Source organism: Castanea sativa, chromosome 4 (assembly GCF_040712315.1).
Source record: "Castanea sativa cultivar Marrone di Chiusa Pesio chromosome 4, ASM4071231v1".
Classification (NCBI taxonomy): Eukaryota; Viridiplantae; Streptophyta; class Magnoliopsida; order Fagales; family Fagaceae; genus Castanea; species Castanea sativa.
Window position 1 is genome coordinate 38,518,368 of NC_134016.1, and position 21,714 is coordinate 38,540,081.

The 21,714-nt window shown below is 36.8% G+C and overlaps 2 protein-coding genes across 5 annotated transcripts; one reads left to right on the top strand and one right to left on the bottom strand.

Moving 5' to 3' along the window:
• The first annotated feature begins 9,610 nt into the window (after positions 1-9,610).
• On the top strand, positions 9,611-11,659 carry LOC142633154 (uncharacterized). Its single transcript, XM_075807423.1, has 2 exons — positions 9,611-9,778; positions 10,152-11,659. The coding sequence occupies exon 2, from the start codon at positions 10,182-10,184 to the stop codon at positions 11,352-11,354; it is 1,173 nt and encodes a 390-aa protein (XP_075663538.1). The 5' UTR covers positions 9,611-9,778; positions 10,152-10,181; the 3' UTR covers positions 11,355-11,659.
• A 2,082-nt stretch (positions 11,660-13,741) lies between these two features.
• LOC142630706 (tRNase Z TRZ1) lies at positions 13,742-18,447 on the bottom strand. Of its 4 annotated transcripts, XM_075804734.1 has the most exons (9): positions 18,025-18,444; positions 16,979-17,141; positions 16,797-16,867; positions 16,586-16,681; positions 15,655-15,768; positions 15,140-15,196; positions 14,912-14,980; positions 14,715-14,789; positions 13,742-14,297 (listed from the first exon to the last, which is right to left on the bottom strand). In XM_075804734.1, exons 1-9 carry the CDS (start codon positions 18,442-18,444, stop codon positions 14,223-14,225), a joined length of 1,140 nt encoding a protein of 379 aa, XP_075660849.1. In that variant the 3' UTR covers positions 13,742-14,222. The 4 variants fall into 4 exon arrangements, 2 of the variants coding, with proteins under 2 accessions (XP_075660849.1, XP_075660850.1); XR_012843417.1 differs by lacking the exon at positions 15,140-15,196 and having other exon boundaries at positions 16,594-16,681; positions 18,025-18,445; XM_075804735.1 differs by lacking the exon at positions 15,140-15,196 and having other exon boundaries at positions 18,025-18,436.
• Between the last annotated feature and the right edge of the window lie 3,267 nt (positions 18,448-21,714).

Consider the following 21,714-nt stretch of genomic DNA (forward strand, 5'->3'; position numbering starts at 1 on the left):
TGGCAGTAGTCCACGCCACGCGTAAACTCCCTCACTATTTCCAGTCTCATACTGTGGTTGTTTTGACCCAGTTGCCTCTCAAGGCTGTGTTGCGCAGTGCTGATTATTCTGGCAGAGTGGCAAAATGGGGAACCATTTTGGGAGCCTTTGATGTTAAATACAAGCCTCGCACCTCGGTGAAAGGTCAGGTCCTCGCTGATTTGGTGGCAGAGTTTGCTGAACCATTGTTAGAAGATACTTCAAAGGAAGCACACATGGGTGAAAAATCGGTTGGTGTGATCACAGCCGTATCGCCCTCGGCTTGGAAAGTTTATGTGGATGGGGCTGCTAATCATAAAGGGTCTGGCGTTGGACTTGTTCTAATGTCCCCTGAAGGAATTGTCTTTGAAAAATCTTTGAGATTGGCCTTCTCGGCTACTAATAATGAGGCTGAGTATGAAGCGGTCTTGGTAGGCATGCAAATGGTACATAAGATGGGTGGCAAGGAAATCCATTTGTTCTCGGACTCTCAGTTAGTAGTCGGCCAAGTCATGGGTACCATGGAAGCTAGAGATTCCAGAATGCAGGAATATTTGGTCCAGGTCAAGCGTCAGCAGGCTGAATTCGACTCCTTTGCCTTAGCTCATGTCTCTAGGAGTGGAAATACTCATGCAGATTCTTTGGCTACGTTGGCAACATCCTTGGCTCAAGGTCTACCAAGGGTTATTCTCGTTGAGGATTTGGTAGAACCTTCTCTTATAGCTGCTAACGCACCTCGCATCCATCTAATAAGGCCTGGTCCTAGTTGGATGGATTCGATCATATCTTTTCTCAAAAATGACATCCTTCCCGAAGACAAAGTTGAAGCAGAAAAGGTACGTCGAAAGGCGCCGCGTTTCTGGTTGTCCGAGGACCAGAAGCTATACAAACGATCCTTTTCGGGACCGTATTTGTTGTGTGTACACCCTGAATCGACAGAATCATTGCTGGAGGAATTGCATGAAGGAATTTGTGGGAGTCACACTGGGGGAAGGTCCTTAGCCCATAGAGCCCTGACTCAGGGTTATTGGTGGCCTAATATGTAGAGGGAGGCTCAGGTCTATGCCAGAAAATGTGATCAATGTCAGAGATTCGCCCCTAATATCCACCAACCTGGAGGGGTTCTTAATCATCTCTCCAGCCCTTGGCCTTTCGCGCAATGGGGCTTGGACATTGTAGGGCCCTTTCCTAGAGCTGCTGGAAACAAAAGATGGTTGCTTGTGGGAACAGACTACTTTACTAAGTGGGTCGAGGCTGAGCCTTTGGCCAATATCCGAGATGTTGATTCCAAGAAATTTATCTGGAAAAATATTGTTACTAGATTCGGTATACCACATACTCTCGTCTCGGACAATGGCGTTCAATTTGACAGCAAGGCCTTTAGGCAATATTGTGGTGAGATGGGTATTATAAATAGATACTCTACTCCAGCTTATCCTCGAGGAAATGGGCAGGCCGAGGCCGTTAACAAGGTCATAGTCAACGGGCTTAAGAAGAGGTTAGACGATGCAAAAGGCATGTGGGTAGAAGAGCTCCCTCATGTCCTGTGGACATATCGGACCACACCACGTAGGTCCACTGGAGAAACTCCATTCTCTATGACTTATGGAGCCGAGGCGGTGATACCACTGGAATCCGGTTTTCCTACTCTAAAGACAAGTTCTTTTAGTCTAGAGAAAAACGAGAGCCTTCTAGAGAAAGATCTTGATTTACTTGAGGAACGGCGTGAGGCAGCTATGGTCCAATTGGCTTATTATCAGCAGAAGCTAAAACGAGGATATGATGCCCACGTGAAGCTAAGGCCACTTGCACCTGGTGATCTGGTATTAAGGAAAGTTGTAGGCACTTCTAAGAACCCAGCATGGGGTAAGCTAGGACCTAACTGGGAAGGCCCCTATCGCATTGTTTCAATAGCAGGCATAGGGTCGTACAGGCTAGCTGACCTAGATGAACGAGTTGTACCACGTCCCTGGAATGTAAATAATCTTAGAAGGTATTATTATTAATCAAATAAGCTTTTGTCAATTAATATTTCAAAGTTATGGCTAGCTCTAACATTTGAAGTTACAATTTTTAAGAATCAAACAGAAACTTGGTTAAGTGCAGTCCTCGGACCACAAACCTTGTGGAAATTGATGTCTTGTCATTTGTTAAACAGAACCTTAGTTATGCCGGGTCTTCGGACCTCCTACTTTGGGAAAATTAACATTTGAAGTTACAACTTTTAAGAATTAAACAGAAACTTGGTTAAGTGCAGTCCTCGGACCACAAACCTTGTGGAAATTGATGTCTTGTCATTTGTTAAACAGAACCTTAGTTATGCCGGGTCTTCGGACCTCCTACTTCGGGAAAATTAACATTTGAGGTTACTGTTTTAAAGAATCAAACAGAAATTTGGTTAAGTGTAGTCCTCGGACCACAAACCTTGTGGAAATTGAGGTCTTGTCATTTACAGTTACAATTTTGAAGAATTAAACGAAAGATTGCTTAAGATTTATCTTCGGACTATGACTTTGATTAAACTTAACTTCTGATTGTGTCTGGATGTTAATACCTTACTGTTTATTAACTCGGATCTTACGTTTTATATCTTTAAGTATTGAGTAAATTTGTGTAAGGAATGGTCCTCGGATCTTACATCCTACTAGAAACAGTGTTATGCATTATAAGGGCTTAATCGTTATATGAAGTCCTCTTTCCTTTTTAATCAAGGCATTGTTCAAACGTATTAACTATGTCATCTTGTATTAAATCTTTAGTGATATAAGCGTGATTATGTGGAAGTTATGATTGTGCAAGCCTTGGAGTTAGATTTTTATACTCTGAGAAACTTTTGATATGACTTAATGGGAAACTTTTGTAATAAGTACAAAAAAAGAGTAAAGTAGAAACAGAGACAATCCAAGTGAAAAGTAAACGAAAGCGCTCTTCATTAATCAATTGAGTATGTATTACATATAATTCAAAAAAAAAAATGGAAAAAGAGAAGCCCTAAGCTAAAGTCCTAAGCTGTTGGAGGAGGATCTTGCTGAGAGGTACTAGTGCCCTCGGTCTTTCTCAACTCCAGCTCAAAAGGAGTCATAATCTGCTTTCCTTTATCCACTGTCGTTGTTGAAAGGACGATGGGTTCCGCTGTCTGGCTCAAGTCCTTCTCTGCATCCACTCCTCCTTCCTTCTCTTTATTGGAACCAGAAGGTTCTGTAGGATCAGGAATTTGCTGTGGGACTATCGGAGGTAGGGCAGGAAGAGTTGTCTCAGGGGTAGGAGTAGCAGCAGGAGCCTCTTCAATCTCCTGTATTTCTAGGGGAAGCCAAACGTTCTCGGACTTCCTCAAATCCGAAGATTGAGGAACTCCTGCTACGTTTAAAGCTTCCCCCCATACTTTTTGACAGTATTCGCGGCATAAAGCCGCGAACTCCTCTGTCAGCTGCTCCTCGGTGGTGGCTACCCCTTCATCGAAACTTGCCTGCTTGGCAGCTTGAAGAGAGAGTTGGAAGGAGCTGGCTTCTTCCTTCATCAGCGCCAGTTGCTTCTTAAGATCCGAGCACTCCCTTTGAGCTTGGGAGAGCTCTTCATCTCTTTCATGAAGGAGCTTGCGCTGTCCTTCTATTTGGGTCTTCATGGTCTTCAAGTTTGACTCGACCCCATTCTTCTCTCTCCTCAGCTCTGTTACCTCCGAGGTCAGCTTCTCGTTCTCGGCAAGGGCTGTACCTAAGGTTTTCTCAGTTTCCAGCCTTATTTCGAGCTCAGTTCTGGCTACTTTCCGAGCGTCTTCAATAAACTTTTCAGCTACAAAGACCTCCTGAATAGCCTGTAACAAAGTATAATGGAGTTAGGAATAACAAGAGCAAACTTACTTATAAATATTGTTAAAAGGAGAAACACTTACTAGCGCTAAGTCTCTTTTTAGGGAAAGGAATAGCTGTGGCTGGCCCATCTTTTCCAAGGTCTCCATGTCCTTGGGCAGCAGAAGAGGGCGTTCTAGGACCTCGGCCAGGTGGTGGGCATGGCCTTGTTGAACCGCCCTTATACTGGACTGGCAGGAAATGGGAGCGCCGTCCAGCCTTAGATCGGGGGACCAGGTGGTCGGTGCTCGGCGCACTACAGCCTCATCCCTGATTTCCCCAAGTTCAGCTGAACGGGCTCTACCCTTGCCTTTGTCCAGCTTCTGCTGCTGGGCCGGTGGGAGTTGTTGGCGTGGTTTCTTGGGGTCTTTAGTAGTCGTCCCCTCATCATCCCCCTTCCTCTTCTTCTTGGGATCCTCGGCTGGCAGTTTTGGCTCAGCAGGAGGAGGAGGAGGAGGTAAAGCTGGGGGAACTTGGGACGTCCCCGTTTTCTTTTTCGCTGCAACTTTGGCAGCCCTGTTGGTAAGGAGACCCTCCATTCGTCCCATGTCTTCTTCTTTGTCGTCCTCGGGAAGGGCAACTACAAACCCTGCAATTCCAGAGGTCTCGGTGGCTTCTTCTTCCTCGTCGGAAAGTACCACAAACTGGTTCCCGCGAGGTCTTTCGGTGTCTTCGAGATGGAATTGATCTATCTCGTCGTCAAGTGTGTGTGAAGAAGACACCTGCTCTTCTGGAATGACAGTTGTTTGTGAGTGCACGGCAAGGGGGACTGCTGCTATCGCCCGGTTGTACAGAATGGTGTTAGGAGCGTCTGGGAGGTCACGGTCGTCCAAAAAATGGGGCCGCGCTACGTTTATCCTCTTTCGTCTTCGGTCGCCTGCAATAATGGCGTCCTCTATCTCCTGGAAGTCTTTGGAAAGGGGGGTGTACCCTAGAATAAGATGAGCAGCTCGGAGTTGCAGGTCTTCACTAACGAACACCTCGGAGCGAAGTACCCGGTTTAGATCTGCGACGTTACAGTGACTTAGACGAGGACGCACGTGTTGCTTATCTGCAAAAAAGACATCAAACAAACAAACTTGGTCAGATTTATATAGAAGTTTAACAAATTTAAGTAAGTGTGAATACGCATTTCTATGTGTATGTGTTAAGAGAAGTTGTGTTGTGGGGAGATTAATCCTATGGCGTCGCACCTGGATCCCCCCACTGAACTGGGCAGTGGAAGCCATCGTGCCAGTTCCCAGACACGATCAAGTAGTCGTCCTTCATGCCTTTGTTTGATTTGGGCAGACAGGAGATTAGCCTAACGGTACTAGACCGAGATTTCATGTAATAACCTACCTTAGAGAGTTTGTGGGACTCATATAGGAACACGACATCGTGCCATGTGAGGTTTAAACCCATCTGCTCGTTTAGAGCATCTACACTACCTAGAACTCTAAAAACGTTTGGAAGGCATTGGTCGGGGCACAACCGGTGGTTGCGAAGATACTCCCTCATTACGGGTTTCATTGGTAGGGTCATCCCACCCTCTATGAAGGCTATCATAGGAATGATAACCTCTCCCTCTTTCCTAGAACCAGCCACGGCTGTTGCCGGGCAGTATTCTAACCCTACGTCGCTGGGAATATGGTATTTGGCTCTAAAGCCCTCCATCCCAGCGGCGGTATCCACTAGACACTTGAATTTTCCCATTACAGAAAGACGATAGACTAAACTCTAAAAGGGAGAGTGATTGTAGTGATAGCCGAGGACTGTATCCGAGTAGAAAAGGTCAAGACTAGAGAGAGCAAGAACTTACAAAGTTGAAGGTACGGGTTTCCACGGTTTTCTGCTGGTGAAGAATGATTGTTGTTGTTTTGATGGGATTGATCCCTGATGACTTAAATGAAAGCGCAAGTTCCCGAAGCGTCAAAACGTGCGAAAAGGCGGCCTCGAAATTATGTCTGTCCCGCCTAAAATTTTGTGGAGTAATGAGAACCGTTGGATGCCCATCTCACCGTTGAACGTGGGAGACAAAGAGTAACTTACAGTAATAAATGCGCGCGTTTTTGAAAATAAAACCGCCAAATGTCATCTTCTGGGACGCGAAATGATTTCCACACGTGCCATCACTTGTAAAGTGTGTGGAGAGGCTCCTCGTCAGATCAAAACCCTATTTTTCTCCTCGGAAGTCGAAAATTAGAGTTTTGAGGGGCTATTGTGGGGGGTAAAAAGATCTTAATAGGGATATGGGCCGTTGGGCCTTACTAAGGAAGGCCGACCTGCTCTTGAGTTTAGGGCTTGTTGGTACTTTAGGTCGGCCCATGCGCCGAGGATCCGAGGATCCAGCCGAGGATGTTTTTCTCCTCGGACTAACACCAGAGAACCCGGGACTTCATGGTACAGGTTAGTGAATGACACGGTCAAGACCAGTGGTTAAAGGGGGTGAACCCTTGAATGTCCTAGAAGCACCGATGTTGGGAAAGTGTCAAAAGTAAAGGCTGCTACCTCCACATTAAAGATCCTGCACCTACCACCCTGGCCGCATTAATGGGGAGGTGACACTTGAACAGTGGAAGGGAAACTTCTAGTTACTGTTCAAAGGTACTAAGAAAAGAAATATCTAGGCTAAGGGAGGAGTTGGGGCAACACGTGTATAAAGTATTAAAAAGAAGAGTATTTAAGGAGAGATCTAGAACAGAAATGGGGACGGGACTTTTTGTAACCTAAAAAGAAAAAGGACAAAGAGAGAGATATAATATAAGAACAGCTCTCGGCTTAAGTCCGAGGAGGCCTATTTACATTACTCCTTTTTGTTTCCAAGTACTTGCAATCTTTAGTTTTTCATTTAATCTTCACTCACTTCTAATCTGGGTTTCAAGCCCACACTCTACAAATTCATATTGTTTAAGGCTCATTGGGCCTGAGCCCATAACTGTTCTTGGGTCCAGGTGCAATTGTGCACTTACAGTGATGCAATAAAGTTATTTCATTTGTGCATTTTCCAAATAAAATATAAGGAACCAATTTTTAGAAAGTGATATAATTTCAATTCATTTGTTTTTGGACTACTGTACTTTGGTCTTTGTTATAGTATTATTTTCTTTTCTTTTATCATGTTTACTTCACGAATTTGATCGGTGTATAATGTTTTAGAACTAGTTTTATAAGTTATGGTTTCGATTGCTATATTGTAATAATTTAATGAAAAAATTCATTCTGGATGGGGCGTTGGGATAAGAAAAAGAAAGAAGAAGTAAGAATTCAATTTTAAGAAGCTAACAAATTTTCCTTTCAAATTATATCCTCAAAGTTTAATTTTGTCCTTAAATTATTGTTTATGTTGATTGTAGTTACAATTTAAGGGCCCTTTAAAAATAATGTTTGTATATTTGAAAATATAAATTATCTAGTTATAAAATAAATATGTAATTACACTCTTCTCTTTTGAGCTTTAAGAAAATGATACTCTACTCTAGACTTGAAAAGAAAAAATACTTTCCCTCCTTGACATCCGATTGACCAAGTTTTGTGAAATTAATATTAAAAATGTTATATTTTAACATGCCCTTTAATTTGCTTAAAGTTGAATTTAAAAAATTCTCCTCCATTTCAAAATTAAAATTTATTGTTTAAAATTTTAATTTAAGTGTATTTTAAAATATTAAGTATGAATTTTTTGCATTTTTATTCTAAATTTAGTAGTTATTCTTTTTACTAACCATAATTAAACTTTTGTAAAGAGATTTTTATAGAAATTTAGAATATTTCATTACTAATATAAACAGAATGAGGGATTATTAATTTCTTCAAATTTCAAGGGAAGGAAGTATTTTTCCCTTCCGGTTTGGGTGGAGTGTCATTCCCTCAAATCTCAAAGAAGAAGAGTGTAATTACTCTAAAATAAAAATAATTTGAATTGAAACAAATGTAAAAAAAAAAAAAAATCATTTAAATTATTATCCATTAAATTCTCAATTTTAGTTTGTCTAACCACTATAATAATAATAATAATAATAATAATAATAATAATAATAATAATAATAATAATAATATATAAGGAAAAAAATTTGATACAAAATGCTATTAATTTTTTGTTTATTTTTAGTTTACATTGATTTAAATTTAGTCTAAATGAGAATGGAATCTAAGTTGAAGCCTAAGTCCAACATAAATATAAATTATATTTTTGCTATTTATATATTATTTTCAAAATTTTTCCAGAACTTTTATTTTTTCTTATCAAAGTCAAATTAAATCTTTCTTTTTCTTTAATTAATTTTTATTCTTCAACTTTTGCACTAATAACTTATTTGGCACAAAAATTAAACATTTATATGGACATGCGGAGCAAAATTAGATTCTAATTGAAAATCTAATTAGATTTTCTTTCAATTTTGACTTCAAATATATATACACACACAATTATTACTATTTATTTTTTAGCATTTGAGAAATCAAGTTGGCCTTTAAAAAAAATTATGAGCTTTTCACGTGCAAAGAGAACATGACACACATGAGAATTATTTAAGAAATTTCAAAACTAATATACCTGGGTTTAAAATTAAAATAACAAATCTAGTTAATAATTTTTTTTTTATGAGAAGGAGCACAAATTATTAAGATGATATGTTCTGATTGGCATATAATAAAAATTGTGTCATAATAGATCTATCTAAGGTGATGTTTCACTAATTGAAAACTTAAAAAAAAAAAAAATTTATGTCAAGCACTAATTACAACTTACCATCTTAATAAGTTGTTAAAAAATTTATGATATGTATATTTTTTCTCTTATAGTTTAAAATATGAGAGAAGTTAAGAGCCTTGTAACTCAATTGATACATTTTAATATTTTCGATGAAAATATATATGATTTAAATTCCTCTCCTTTATTATAACTATCAAATTAATAATTTATGATATATAATTATATATAAGCCCTCCATGGAGCAGTACATCATATTTTATTTAAATAGTAAAAAATATATTTTCATCTATAAAAAAAAAATTCATAACCAAATAAAATCATATATAATTTTATGAGTCCCAATTCATTACAGATGGGGTGTAAAACCCATGTTTTACACAATCTAATAAGAGCTTGCCACATTAGCATTTTACTTAAAATTCAATACATCCTCTCACTCCTAATAACATCTCAATAAACTTTCAATTTGGTTAGATTTATATATGGGTATTAGAATTGATTGAGTGTGGATATACTTATTCTTAAATATGTGCTAAGATGATATAGCATATTAGGATTGAAGAGTTAAAACATGAGTTTTAAACCATGTCCTTATAGAATTTAATCTCTAATTTTATATATAAAATTAATCAAAATAAATATCTAATATATATATATATATATATCTATACTACTATTGAAGGAGCTTTCCCTGTTTGGATTCATCATTTTTTAGAACAAAGATGCCCTTACAGTCCTATGTTTAAGTAAAGACAAAACTAAAGGACAATTCGGTAAAAATGCAACTCTAACTCTTACTAAAACATTGCCTAAAAAATAAGATCACTCTTCTATTAATTTTTAAATTGATTTATTCACTTATAAATTAAAATTTTAAAATAAAAATTATATATATATAATAATTAAATATCATTTTTTTCTACAAACTAGGACCACTAAAAAAAAAAAAAAAGAGCCTCATCACACGCGTGAAGCATGCGGGATGAGTCTAGTATATATAAAATTTCAAGACATGGGCCTAGGCTTTTAAGTTTAGCCCATGAAAGTTGGTCATGGATTCAGGACAAGCGATTCAGTACAAGCCCATGTTCTTGTGTTGTATCTTGTTAGTAAGTATACTCGAGAGGCGCCAAAATTTCCTCAGACATTGAAGCTCAGCTCGGCTAGGGTTAGGGTTTAGCTTTTGCTTTCGCCGCGGCACCGTTCCTCTTCGGCTCTTTAGGTTCGACTTTCCTATCTCCATGTAACCTCAACTCAATAAAGTTTCAATCTTTAACTGAAACATTTTCAAAAAATAATTGGGATATTTGATTCTGTTTTGTTCTATAGCTTCGTTGTAACATCAATGAAACGAAACTAGAAACTTTATGCTCTATTTGTTTTGGCTGAAGAGTTTGCATTAAATTTTTTTATCTGGGTTTTTATTCTATTTAGTTTTAGTGTTTGATTCAGAGTTATATGCTTGTTTACTTCTCAGGTTTTGAGCTTTTGCTTTCCTTTGGCTGAAAATTTTGCAATTAATTTTTGTTTTTTTGGATTTTATTCTATTTGGTTTTAGTGTTTGATTCAGAGCTATATATTTGTTTACTACTCAGGTTTTGAGCTTTGCTTTCGAAATTTTTGCTATGACTTTGCTTGAAGTGATAATAAAGGCCTCGGCCAATACTGAATCACTTGCTTCCGAGTCAGAATACCCTATTGTTCTCAACCCAGATGATGTTTTGCTGAGGCCTAAACTTGAAGACCCAAATCCCACATTGCTTGTTAACCCTGTTATCGGTTGGCAAATATCGCGAACTGATTCTGAAGTCATTGAAATGGGAAAAAAGTTCTGTACTAAACTAAAGCGGAAGCTCAAGAACCCGATAGGTTTTGATAAAGATGAGTTTTTACTGATTTTGAATCAGTTTCTTGAGAAAATTAGGGACAAAGTTGGTGTTTCCATTGGGATTGATTCGTCTGAAAGTGGGTATACTCGGGCCTGGATTGAACGGCTAGGGTCTTTGATGGGTAAAGATGTTGCTGGTTTGGTTTTGGATGGGTGTGTGGATTTTGAAATTTGGGATTTGGTTGAGGTTCTGATTGTTAATGGGGTTATTGATCATTCTTGTTATTCGAATTTGGTCAATAGACTTGTGGTGAAGAAGAGGTCAGACTTGATATGTCTTTGTATTAAGCATGCATCGGATCTTGGGGCATCTGAATTACTTGCCATTTTGAAGTATTTTCTTTGTCCGGCGAAAGATGCTTATGGCAGTATGGTGGATGTGAGGAAAGAATGGGAGAAGCAGGCTTTGTCAGCAATTGAGAAAGCAAGTGAAAGGAGTGTCATGGGGAAGAAAGTGCGTTTGGCAAAGGAGGCTTCAATTTTGCTTATGATTGCACATGATGGGTTCTCTGCATCAGAGCTTTGTTTGCACTATTTGCTGGCATCCTCAAATATTGATGCAGTGACATTATCTTCATCAATTGGAAATTTGAATGGTAAAGAGATGATGAATTTGATTCGGTATTTGGGGAAGTGGTTGAAGAAGTACGAGCAATTTCCTCAAGCAATTCCATGTCCTGAAGCATCACATAAGTTAGGTTTGAAGGCCTGCAGTTGGGTTCCTAAGCTTGAAGATGTCATCAACTGTGCTGGATTGGTGCTGGATGAAAAATTTTCTTCATTGATTTTGCATCCAGAATTCCATGAAGAGCTGAGATCCATGGGGGAAGTGGTTAGTTGTTTAGCATCGGAAGCTAGACTATGTTGTTTAATGGCTGATGTAGCTGATAGATTGAAAGTTGAAGTTTGACATGCATGGAAATATAAATTTTTGCTAATATTGCATCAAGCTCCTGGTATTGCATTTGCAGAATTGATAGTATGCTGTCAGTTTTTCTTTTCTTAAAACAAATTGAAGTTTTTTCAGACACTTCTATATGGATGTTATTCGTGATTGGTTTGTTAGGTTTAGTCTGCATTTTGAGATTGCAGTCTATACCCCAGTTCTGATGTATACAATGGGAGGAATCTTAGATAAGATTTAATTCTGTCTACAAATGTATACCTTTTGTGATGAGTTAGTACGAAATTACCTCTCCACTATAATCTCAGAAAGTGACAAATATTAACCTGCATCCATCCATTAAATGAGCCTCTCTGGTGTCACTATTAGCCTCTGCCTTAATATTCTCTCACGTAGTTTGAATGTGGATTCTTTTTTGGTTATATTGAAAATCATTCCAGGGAGAAGCACTCCGGATTTTTTCCCCATGAGTTCTTTTCATTGGAATAAGTGATTGTAATAACTAATAAGCGATTTTTTTTTTTCTTCCCCTGGTATTATGATAATATGCTACAGAAGCAACTATCAGTATTACAAAATCGATTAATCAGAGAATCTGAGTTTCAAGTTTATCTTGTACCAGGTTAAGAGACAGTTCTGAGGAAAATATTAGCTGCTTCTTGTTCTCCTTTATTTTGGCTTGAAAACAGAATGATTGTCAAAATGGTGTTCCTCCTAAACAGCTTGACAGCTTTTCCAAATGCTGGCTGAAGTTTGGAGGTTGAATATCTTCCAAAAATCTTTAATCCTATTGTCAAATCCCAATACATGATATGTTAACACCTGATGGGAAGATTTCAAAGTACAATAAATCTAGTGGCATACTCTTATTGTACACTTTGTACACACTTTTTTTAAAATAAAATCTTGACTTGAAGTCATGATTTCTAAGTTGGAAATTGTGATTTCATGTGTGTGTAATAGATATTGTTCTTTTTACTATTGATGTAATGATTTGCTATAATTGATATATAATAACAGTAGTGTCAATAATTGTACCAAATGTTGCCTATTAGCAAATAATCGACCAATTTGCCAATGAAATGTCCAAGATAAATTGAAATACTAAAAAAAGATCATAGAATGATGAAGAAAACCAGAGGTTTTTTGAACTAGCTGAGTTGACTCATACATAATTCAATGAGTTGATGAGGAGGAGTTTGAACATTTGGTGAGACCCCTTCAATGGCTTATATATGATCAATTTAGTTTTTTTTTTTTTTTTTGGGAGCAAAATATATGATCAATTTAGTTTGTTATACATATATAGCATTTTGCATGGATAAAAGCTCTAGGAATACACCCAATTCCACCAAATGCTTCAGCTGAAAGCTTAAACATCAACTTATAATTAGTACATGATAATCTCACTTTTCACCAAAATCTAGCAGTGATCCCATGTATAAATAATTTAATTCAATCACAACACCCAAGCATTTTGAAATTGGGTATGGATTGGAATACGAAGGCATATAACCATTAACCTTTAGATACTAGAAATAACATGTAGCCACTAGTTATTAATTATTGGTTATTGGGAATAACGGATTGTGAGTGAAAAATAATGCAAATAATGCCAACTATAAGTAGGAGATAAGAACCATTACAATTACAATAACATATTGCGGCCACATTCCAACATAAGACTAGTATTATAATGCATCCCAAATACATGCACAAACGTGAGTGCATAAGGCACCGTATGCATGATTTATAGTTTTTGTTAAGACTCAACTTTGTCATTCTTTGTTTCTCAAAAAAAAAAAAAAATTTGTCATTCTCCAATGAGATAGTAACACTTTATTTAATAAGAAAGCAACACATGCCTACCTCTAGCACTATAAAAAAATGATGGACCTAAGAAAAGACTCTAAATCCCTTGCTAAGATGGAATATAATGTCCTTGCCTTCTTTCTCTTTTACTCCTCCATTGTAAACACACCTCTTGTAGAAAATAATAGATTATTCGACTAACTTGAGCCCAAGAGTTTCTCCCTCTCCAAATATAGAGTTTCCACGCTATAAATCTATGTTTTCATTTTCCTTTACATTTTCATTTTCATTAGCTTTACCCTCCTAATGGGAACTTCCCATTAAAAATCTATGCTTTCATTTTCATTAGCTTACCTTTCCAATGGTGTGTAAATGTCAAAGTAGTAATTTAGTGCTTTACCGTCATGTACAATGATTAACCTAAGTGAAAGTGATGTTATTTTATTTATAACAGATCATGTCAACAATTATGAAAAATATTGTGAAAAATATTGCCTCCCTATCATTCCTCTTATCTGTATTATGAGTTACATCCCCAAGTCTTTTTAATTGACAAAAAGCATTCAAATCGACCACTCAACTGATTCGTCAAAATGAGCTTTCTCAGCTCTATGAATCATTTTTTTTGAGATCTTTAGTCAGTTGTCACAAACAAAATGTGCTCTTGCTACATTGTATCAAAAGGTAATTGCGTTCAGCCAGAATGAAAACAATTAAAATTAGTATATTGAGACGAATGAGAGGACCAATGTTTAGCCAATTTAATCCCCCCACCTCCCTACCTCACCCACGCAGCCACCCGGAGAAAAAGAAGAAATGGATATGGCCTCTCAAGAACTTAAAATTCCAGAGAAAATCAATAAGCTTTAAAGAACATTCCTGACTAAGCGTCCTACTGGAATTCTTCTTGAAAATTGGGGGCCTACATAAACCCACAAACTTCAAATCACAATGTCACCAACTCAGTTTTCTGAGCTAGTAGCGGGGGTTGCATGAATCCACCGACTCCAAAGTGGCAACAGCATTCAGGTGCTTAAAACAGAAACACTACTCCAGTTCTCATCAGAAACCTTCTGTGAGAGCAAAAACTCGACCTGCTAAAGGTGCAGGCAAAGCAGATACAGCTTGTTGAATTTCCTGACAAATCAAAGTACCAAATTAACAATATAATTACCATTAAGAAGACAAAAGGAAGACCTTATAAGATACAACTGGACCATCCCATACAATACACCCACAATGATTTACTATCACACACACTCCTGCTCTGTCAACTTTTTAAATGTATGAAGGCTTAATAGCAGGATGACGACTCTTTTTAGTCAATATTACCACCCATGCCCATGCTTCTGTGCTATATGGCAATCAATGAGTTAATTCAGTACTTGGTAGTGGGGGATTCATCAAATAGAAGGGATAATATCTTGCTGATAGAACTGATTTGCTGCTAGAAGAGCAGCAAGAACTCATTATGTGGGCTATAACCCTGTGACTGATCCACTGAGGAGACTTTAAGAATAAATTAGACAAAAAAATTGCTTTATATAGAAGTACCTCAGCTGTATGACGAGCTGAAAAGTGGATTAGAAGAATTGCTTTGTTCTCAAATCTCTCTGCATGACCTATAATCTGGTAAAATCTCATAAAAAAACACAAAAAGAAACCCAGGAAGGTGCATCAGACAAGACACAGGCCAATAAGGAAGCACATGCAGTATGATAGTTTCCAAAAGAAGAGTTTAACGACTAAACCTCAGATATATGTGTGTGTCCGTAATCTCTTGCACCCTCCACTTGAACAGAGTTATCAACAAAGGTGCACTGCATGAAAAGATTAGAGGCAACTATGTTATGTAAACAATTAATAAGAGCCTCACCCACAATGCAAACCATGACAGATGCTCCCAACAATTTTGAGCAGTACAACCTATGTAGACAGTAAATATGAGTGACTTTGTGCATGTGTCTGTTAATACATACTTTTGTATTATATTTACACACAGAAGTGTTAATGAGATACTCTCGTTGACCTGGTATCTGCATGAGCCAAATTGCATGAGCGATCAATATTTGATACCACGAAATGGGGAAAAAAAGGGGAAATTTTCAGTTGACACTTCCTCTCATTTGGTCTACATGATCTAAAGCAATTGTGCGTTATTGAGTTTTGAGAATAGCAATCTATCACAAATCCACCTCTCATTAATTACAGTGTAGTACGTTCAATTGCAAGCCACCGACTAAATATTATATTATAAAGAAAAGACGCCACATTTATATCACTCCAGACTACAAAAACAAACAGCAAGTTTGCGACCAGAGTTACTCCATTCTTTTCTTATCCTTATTTTCTGATAGGTTTGATCACAGTTACCTTTGAGTGTAAAACTACAACTGGTGCAAGAAGTTAAAAATGGTCCGATAAAATTAAACCTTGATATACCAAAATGTCAAAGTATATGTAAAGTAACACAGCATAATCAAAGTCAATGCACCTCCATAACTAGAATTCTTGATCTCAAGGCATCAATGTTATGTTGGTCAACTATAAAGTCGGACATGGTATCTCCAGTGAAAGCAATTTCAGGTACTGTCACTGTGTATGTAATCTGCAAACAAACAGTCCCAGCCTTGTTTAATATATTATAATAAAGAAAAAAAAAACAAAACAAAAAGAGCAAGGTCGGTAGAGACAAGGACATAAATTTCAAAAACAATAAGGCCACACTAACCAAAAAAAAAAATGTCAAAACCTTCTGAGCATTAAAAATAAAAGAGCAAAATAGAAGCCCAGCTAGATATTAGGTAAAATAGTAGAACTTTCCAAAGCAAACATCTATTAAAACATGTTCTGAGGTTTCAATATAATTGCTGAACCTTTTACTAACAGTCTTACCCCTTGATGTAGCAAAAGCCAAAAATGTATGTCTTGAAACTCAAACAATGCCCCATAAAACTCTAAGCTTATTTTCCATATTCCAAACATATTTCAACAAAAAAAATATTTTTTGCATACAATGAAATAACACATGATAACAGAAAAGAAAACCCAATATTCAAAACTAGATATTCCCAAGAAACAGTACAGCATATCTTCTAACTGCGGATGCTATGCACGGATTTTTAAACTTTGAAATGAAAGCAGGCGAAAATGATAAATTTTGGGATACGGTCTACTGCTTTTACTCATGGTCATGGCTATTTTCTCACATCCCACTTCTAGTTCTCTCCATATCAAATTAACAGGGGAAAGGAAGAATATTGCAGTCAAGAAGTGGTAGAACAGTTGCATAAAAAAGTGCATTTTATTTATAAATAGTCTATAAAAAAAATTGCAATATAAAGGTCCCCAAGAATGTAAAGGAAGCAAATTTCCAATCACATAGTATCAGCAAGAAGTTTATGAAGGCAACTGTCAAGACAGACCTCCACACCTGATAACTTCAAATTCTTAATCTCATTCCCAGGAAGGCCAATGTACTCCTGCTTAAGTTTCTGTTTTACAGAGTAAACTACATAACCCTGTCATGAATCATTCACAGTCAATAAATACTAAAGATAGCTCAAAGTATATATTAATTCATCAGCATCTGAATGGAAAGCCATAAGTGAAAAAAATTACAACTAATAAAGATACCTGGCTTGGTATGACATGGTATGTCTTAAAAGCTCTTACTTTAAGGTCTTTTCTCAAATAAAACTCTTCTCCTGAAAATAAAAGCTCTATAAGCTTATTTAAAACTACATTACGTGACAGGAGAGCAGACGAGACCAACATTTTCAGTTGATGAAAGAATTCAATTCAAGATCAGACATTACCAACATCCAAGCCAATTAGATTATGCTTCAGATCTGATTGGTCCATTCTTCTGTGCACCTCAAAGAGTTGTTCTACATCTGCTTTTATACATGTTGGTACAATGATTGTTGGGGGCTTCATTCTGTATAAGCCACGAGTTGCAACATACATGGGGAGTCCTCCCTTTCAAAATATTAAGTTATAAGTAGCACTCAAGAAAAAGAGTCCATGTGTAATCTATACTAATTAAACTCCTTAGTGAGACTTAAAAGACATAATTTAGAAGTTTAAAATCAGCTAAAAATTGCGAAACTATAAAAATCCAGTTTAAATGAATTTCATGGAAATTACGATAAAAATGCCAAGAAAATAAGAGAAAGCCCCTTTTTCATGATTTTTCTTTCTGGAAGAATGGGAGCAGGGAGGTTGGAACCATTTGATATGTTTAAATTCCATATTCAGACTTTGTGAGAAATTCAAAAATTGATTGCATTGATAGACATAGACAAATATGCCACAACATTAGATAACAGTCAAAAGATCCATCACAATGCACACAATTAAAAAACAGAAATCTATCTATTACATCTATCCAACGACGTGATGCATCATATGAATCTATCTAGGAACTAAAGTACAGTTCTTCAGCTCTTAGGCATCTTGTAGTACAACATTAAACAGTGAATATATCTTCAACTACTTTTAGTTCCAAACTCATTCAAAACCCAGTACCAAAACAACAATGAAAGCTCCACAATGTTCCACTCAACACTACAAATCATCACACTATTAGCACATATATCCCAAACCCAATAAAAGAAAACACAAATTACACAAGTAGTTGCACGGTATTTACCATCTAACCACCCTAAATTATCACAAACTCGAACTGACCCAATAGTGCATACAAAACCAAATCCAACAGCATCAACACTACCAAAATGAATAATAACAAAAATCCAGAACACAATAAAACCTAAAGAATGAAAAAAGTCAAAAACTTGCAATACAAAGAGGAAGTAAAAAAAGAGAGAGAAAGTAAGCAAAGCAGAGAAGGGACACTCACAATGTGGTCCATGTGGGCATGGGAGATACAGAGAAAGTCTTGCTGTATAGCTTGGTGGGGACAGCGACCAATATCAAAGGCTATATTGAGAGAAGGGAAAATTATGCAGGTTTCATGGCCTGCAATTGACAAACCCTTTACCGGGTACCCTTGTATATTCATAACACACTTGGTTTTGTTCGAGCTCTCTTTGTCTTCGGCCCGCCCAGAATCTTTGGTTCCAGTTTCCATGGCTTCAACAAACTTACTCACGGTCTTGGTCCACAAGGCGAGGAGCTGGTCTGAGTTGCAGAGCCGAGGAGGAGTTCTGGGCTCATGGAGTTTAGATTTAGGATTTTCTGTTGGGTGGTGAAACGGTGTTGTCTGGGCAAAACGGCGCCTTTGACTGCGCCAGCTCGTCAAAAATTTGCTAAATAGCATAATTTTAGGAAAAAATTGTTGAACTCGTTGAACTTATTTAATTATGTAGCACATTTTTAAAACTTGAATTTGTCAAATTTGAGTTTTAAGCAGTAGATTCAAGTACCAAGCATTATGTTTGAATGAATTTGAGTTCTAAGTGGTAAACTCGAGTTCCAAGCATTATGTTTGAATAAATTGGAATAATATTTGGAACTTAAGTTTAATAAACTCGAGTTTCAAAAAACATGCTATGTAACCAAATAATTTTGATCCGATACTTTTTTTCTAAATATTTCGAAAAAATGATGCTGTTTGGCAAAAAAGGCCCTAACTTGGCTCTTTGGTTTCACTGAAACAGTGTCGGTTTGAAACTGATTTGGTAAAAAGAAAAAACACCTTAGCATGGATGATCTATCAGTTAATAGTAGAAACTAATTGGGAGGGAAGAATTGATAACGGATTCAAACTTAAAGAAAAAACACCTTAGCATGGATGATCTATCAGTTAATAGTAGAAACTAATTGGGAGGGAAGAATTGATAACGGATTCAAACTTCAAGAGGTATAAAATCTAAACCACCTCAAATTTTTGGGATGTAATTTGCAAATTTACTTTTTTTTTTTTTTTAATGAAAGAAACCATTATAATAATTAGTGGGCTATTTAGGGCCTGTTTGGTGAGTAATCTCAAACTCACATTTTCACATTTTAAAGAACATTATATACATTTTCACACACATTTTCATCCACACGTATTTCAAAAAACTACAAAAATTTCATCTCAAACTGATCTACCAAACACCTTGTTAAAATTCTAAATTAATAAGTAATTGAAGTGTTTTCTTTTTCAAACAAAGATAGTAATAGTATTTTTTAATTTTTGCCAAATCAGAATACACAAATGGTTCTAACAATAGTAGGCACTTGGCCAAACCACACTGTCTATGAAACGATAATTCAATGTAAAATGTGTTAAATTCATTTGAAAAATTCAACAGACCATGTGATTATTAGATTTTAAGTTGAGAGTTTAAATTGTTATTAGATTTTATTTGCTACTTTTGAAATCACATAATTTAATTTATTACTTTTCAAAACATTAGTATTTAATTTGTAGCTTTCAAAATTTCATGACCAACCCATGAAGCAAACAAAATATAGGCCGAACATAAATAGGCTAATATTTAGTTGAGCCATTATTTATAACTAATAAGTATTTGTATTTTTCTAGCCCAATATAAAACAAAGCCTAAAAAATAGCCCTTAACACCAAATATGCTTGCAACAAAGGTGAATAAGTATCTGAATGAATTCAAAATGGCCATGGGGCCATTATGTCCAAGGTCAGCCCAATAAAACATTATTGGCAACCACTAGCTTAATAGCTTCGAGGATACTAATTAGAGAGAGAGAGTTAACACCACATGATCCTTGAAGATGAATTAACATATGAGACATTATTTCGGAAGGTGACTCATTGTTAATAATTATGATGATTCCGTCCAAGTGCACATTGTTAGGGACACTTGGTTTAAGAAGCTAAACAAATATTACATTAGCTATGCGTTCTCAGTTTGTAGAGGGCAATTCTATACTGATGTATCTGCCTTAAGTTTTAGTCAATGAAGGTTACCATATATCTTGACTTAAAAAAAAAATTACAGATGATTTAAAAAAAAAAAAAAATAAAGGTTGCGTTTGGGAACTTAGATTTGGATTTGGATTTGGATTTTAGGAGGTATTTCAAATCCAAGCATTTTAAATATTAAAAATTCTTGGTGGATTTGTCAAATCTAAATCCTTTGTTTGGGAAGTACCAATTCCTCAATAGTCACCTCTATAGCTGTCCTCATTACCGTTAGCTCCTTGTATATTATGTCCACAACAATGTGCATACTTGATGATCCGACCAATCAAGCAACGCTTTGTACAATAATCTATTTACTTTTTTTGTTATATGCAACTACCAAATTAACTTTACTTATGGGTTATACAACTTATTAAATTGGGAGTTATTTTATTTTATTTAGTTTATACATGTGTAGTACTAAAAGATGTCTACCATGCATTGTATTAATTTATGAAAAGACTAAGAAAAAATCAACAAATCAAAAAAAAGATTGATCTATGAATTTCAAACTCAGTCTCACGTTTTCATGACCATCTTGGTACAAAATTTTTCAATCGACGGCTACTCTCTTAAAAAAACAAACTTCGATAGCAACTAAGAAGATTGGCACAAAGCCATATATAACAAAGAAACGAAAATTATAAAGAAATTATTGATGATTAATTTCCAATCTCAACAGTCATGTGGGCATTGGGTATCGGCACAAGGGACAGGAGTGACTCGTCTTCAACCACTTGACGATACACTTTCCATGATAAACATGTGAACACGGCATGCGAGTGACTTTGGAACCGTTCTGAAACTCTTCCAAGCAGATGCTACATTCTTGAACCGAGCTTGATCCTTGTTGAAATCTGAACTTCTCCAAAGCCCGAACAGAAGACTTAGTCGCAGGAGTGGGTTTAGGCTCATAATTCTCTATGGACTCCAAAATTACTGTATCAAGCACCTCATCCACATGAGATGAGTACTGAGGCATCACCATCATTGTTTTCACCGTGAACGTGTTCAACGAGTCCACAAAAATTGGCATCCTTGAAGTCCCGGCTGATACAACAATAGTTGCTATTAGTTGTAACACAGCACCGTGAAATTCCTCTGGGATGTTGAGGCTGCGAAACAAAGAACACAACATAGCACCATTGTCGTGCAACATCAACTCATGTTTGGTCAGGCAGTACGAATATCTCAGAACTGGTGACGCTTCTTCGAAAGTCAGTGGTGCTTCGCTATTGCTGACGTAGCTCTCTGTTCGCTTCACCTTTTGCACGCGAAATTGGACGAAGAAAACATCAAACCGGCAGTCCAACGTTGTTTGAAGTACTGGTAACATGCCCCGGAATTGGCTTGGCTGCCATACCCGGATCTCATAAGCTTCGTTGCAGAAGGGACTGGTTAGTGAATGTGATTGAGACATAGTTTGAAAGTGATTACTAGGAAGTAGGAACGAACGAACTTGGGAAACAAAACGTAAGAGAATTGCTACTACTAAGGCTGTGTATGTATATATAGCTGCGTGTTGGGACTTGCCGACTTGGGTTACCGAATTGGTCGCGGAATAGAGTTTCTATATTCCTAATAGGTCTAGGAAAGAAAATTTAGGAAACTGTTTTATTTATTTATTTTGTTTTAAAGAATTTAGGAAACAAATGAAATTAA

Coding starts and splice junctions, on each gene's coding strand:
- LOC142630706 (XM_075804734.1), bottom strand. CDS start 18,444: ATGCTATTTAGCAAATTTTTGACGAGCTGGCGCAGTCAAAGGCGCCGT. Junction 17,142..18,024: donor ATGCCCACATGGACCACATT/GTGAGTGTCCCT, acceptor ATATTTTGAAAG/GGAGGACTCCCCATGTATGT. Junction 14,981..15,139: donor TGTGTAAATATAATACAAAA/GTATGTATTAAC, acceptor CTTTTCATGCAG/TGCACCTTTGTTGATAACTC.
- LOC142633154 (XM_075807423.1), top strand. CDS start 10,182: ATGACTTTGCTTGAAGTGATAATAAAGGCCTCGGCCAATACTGAATCA.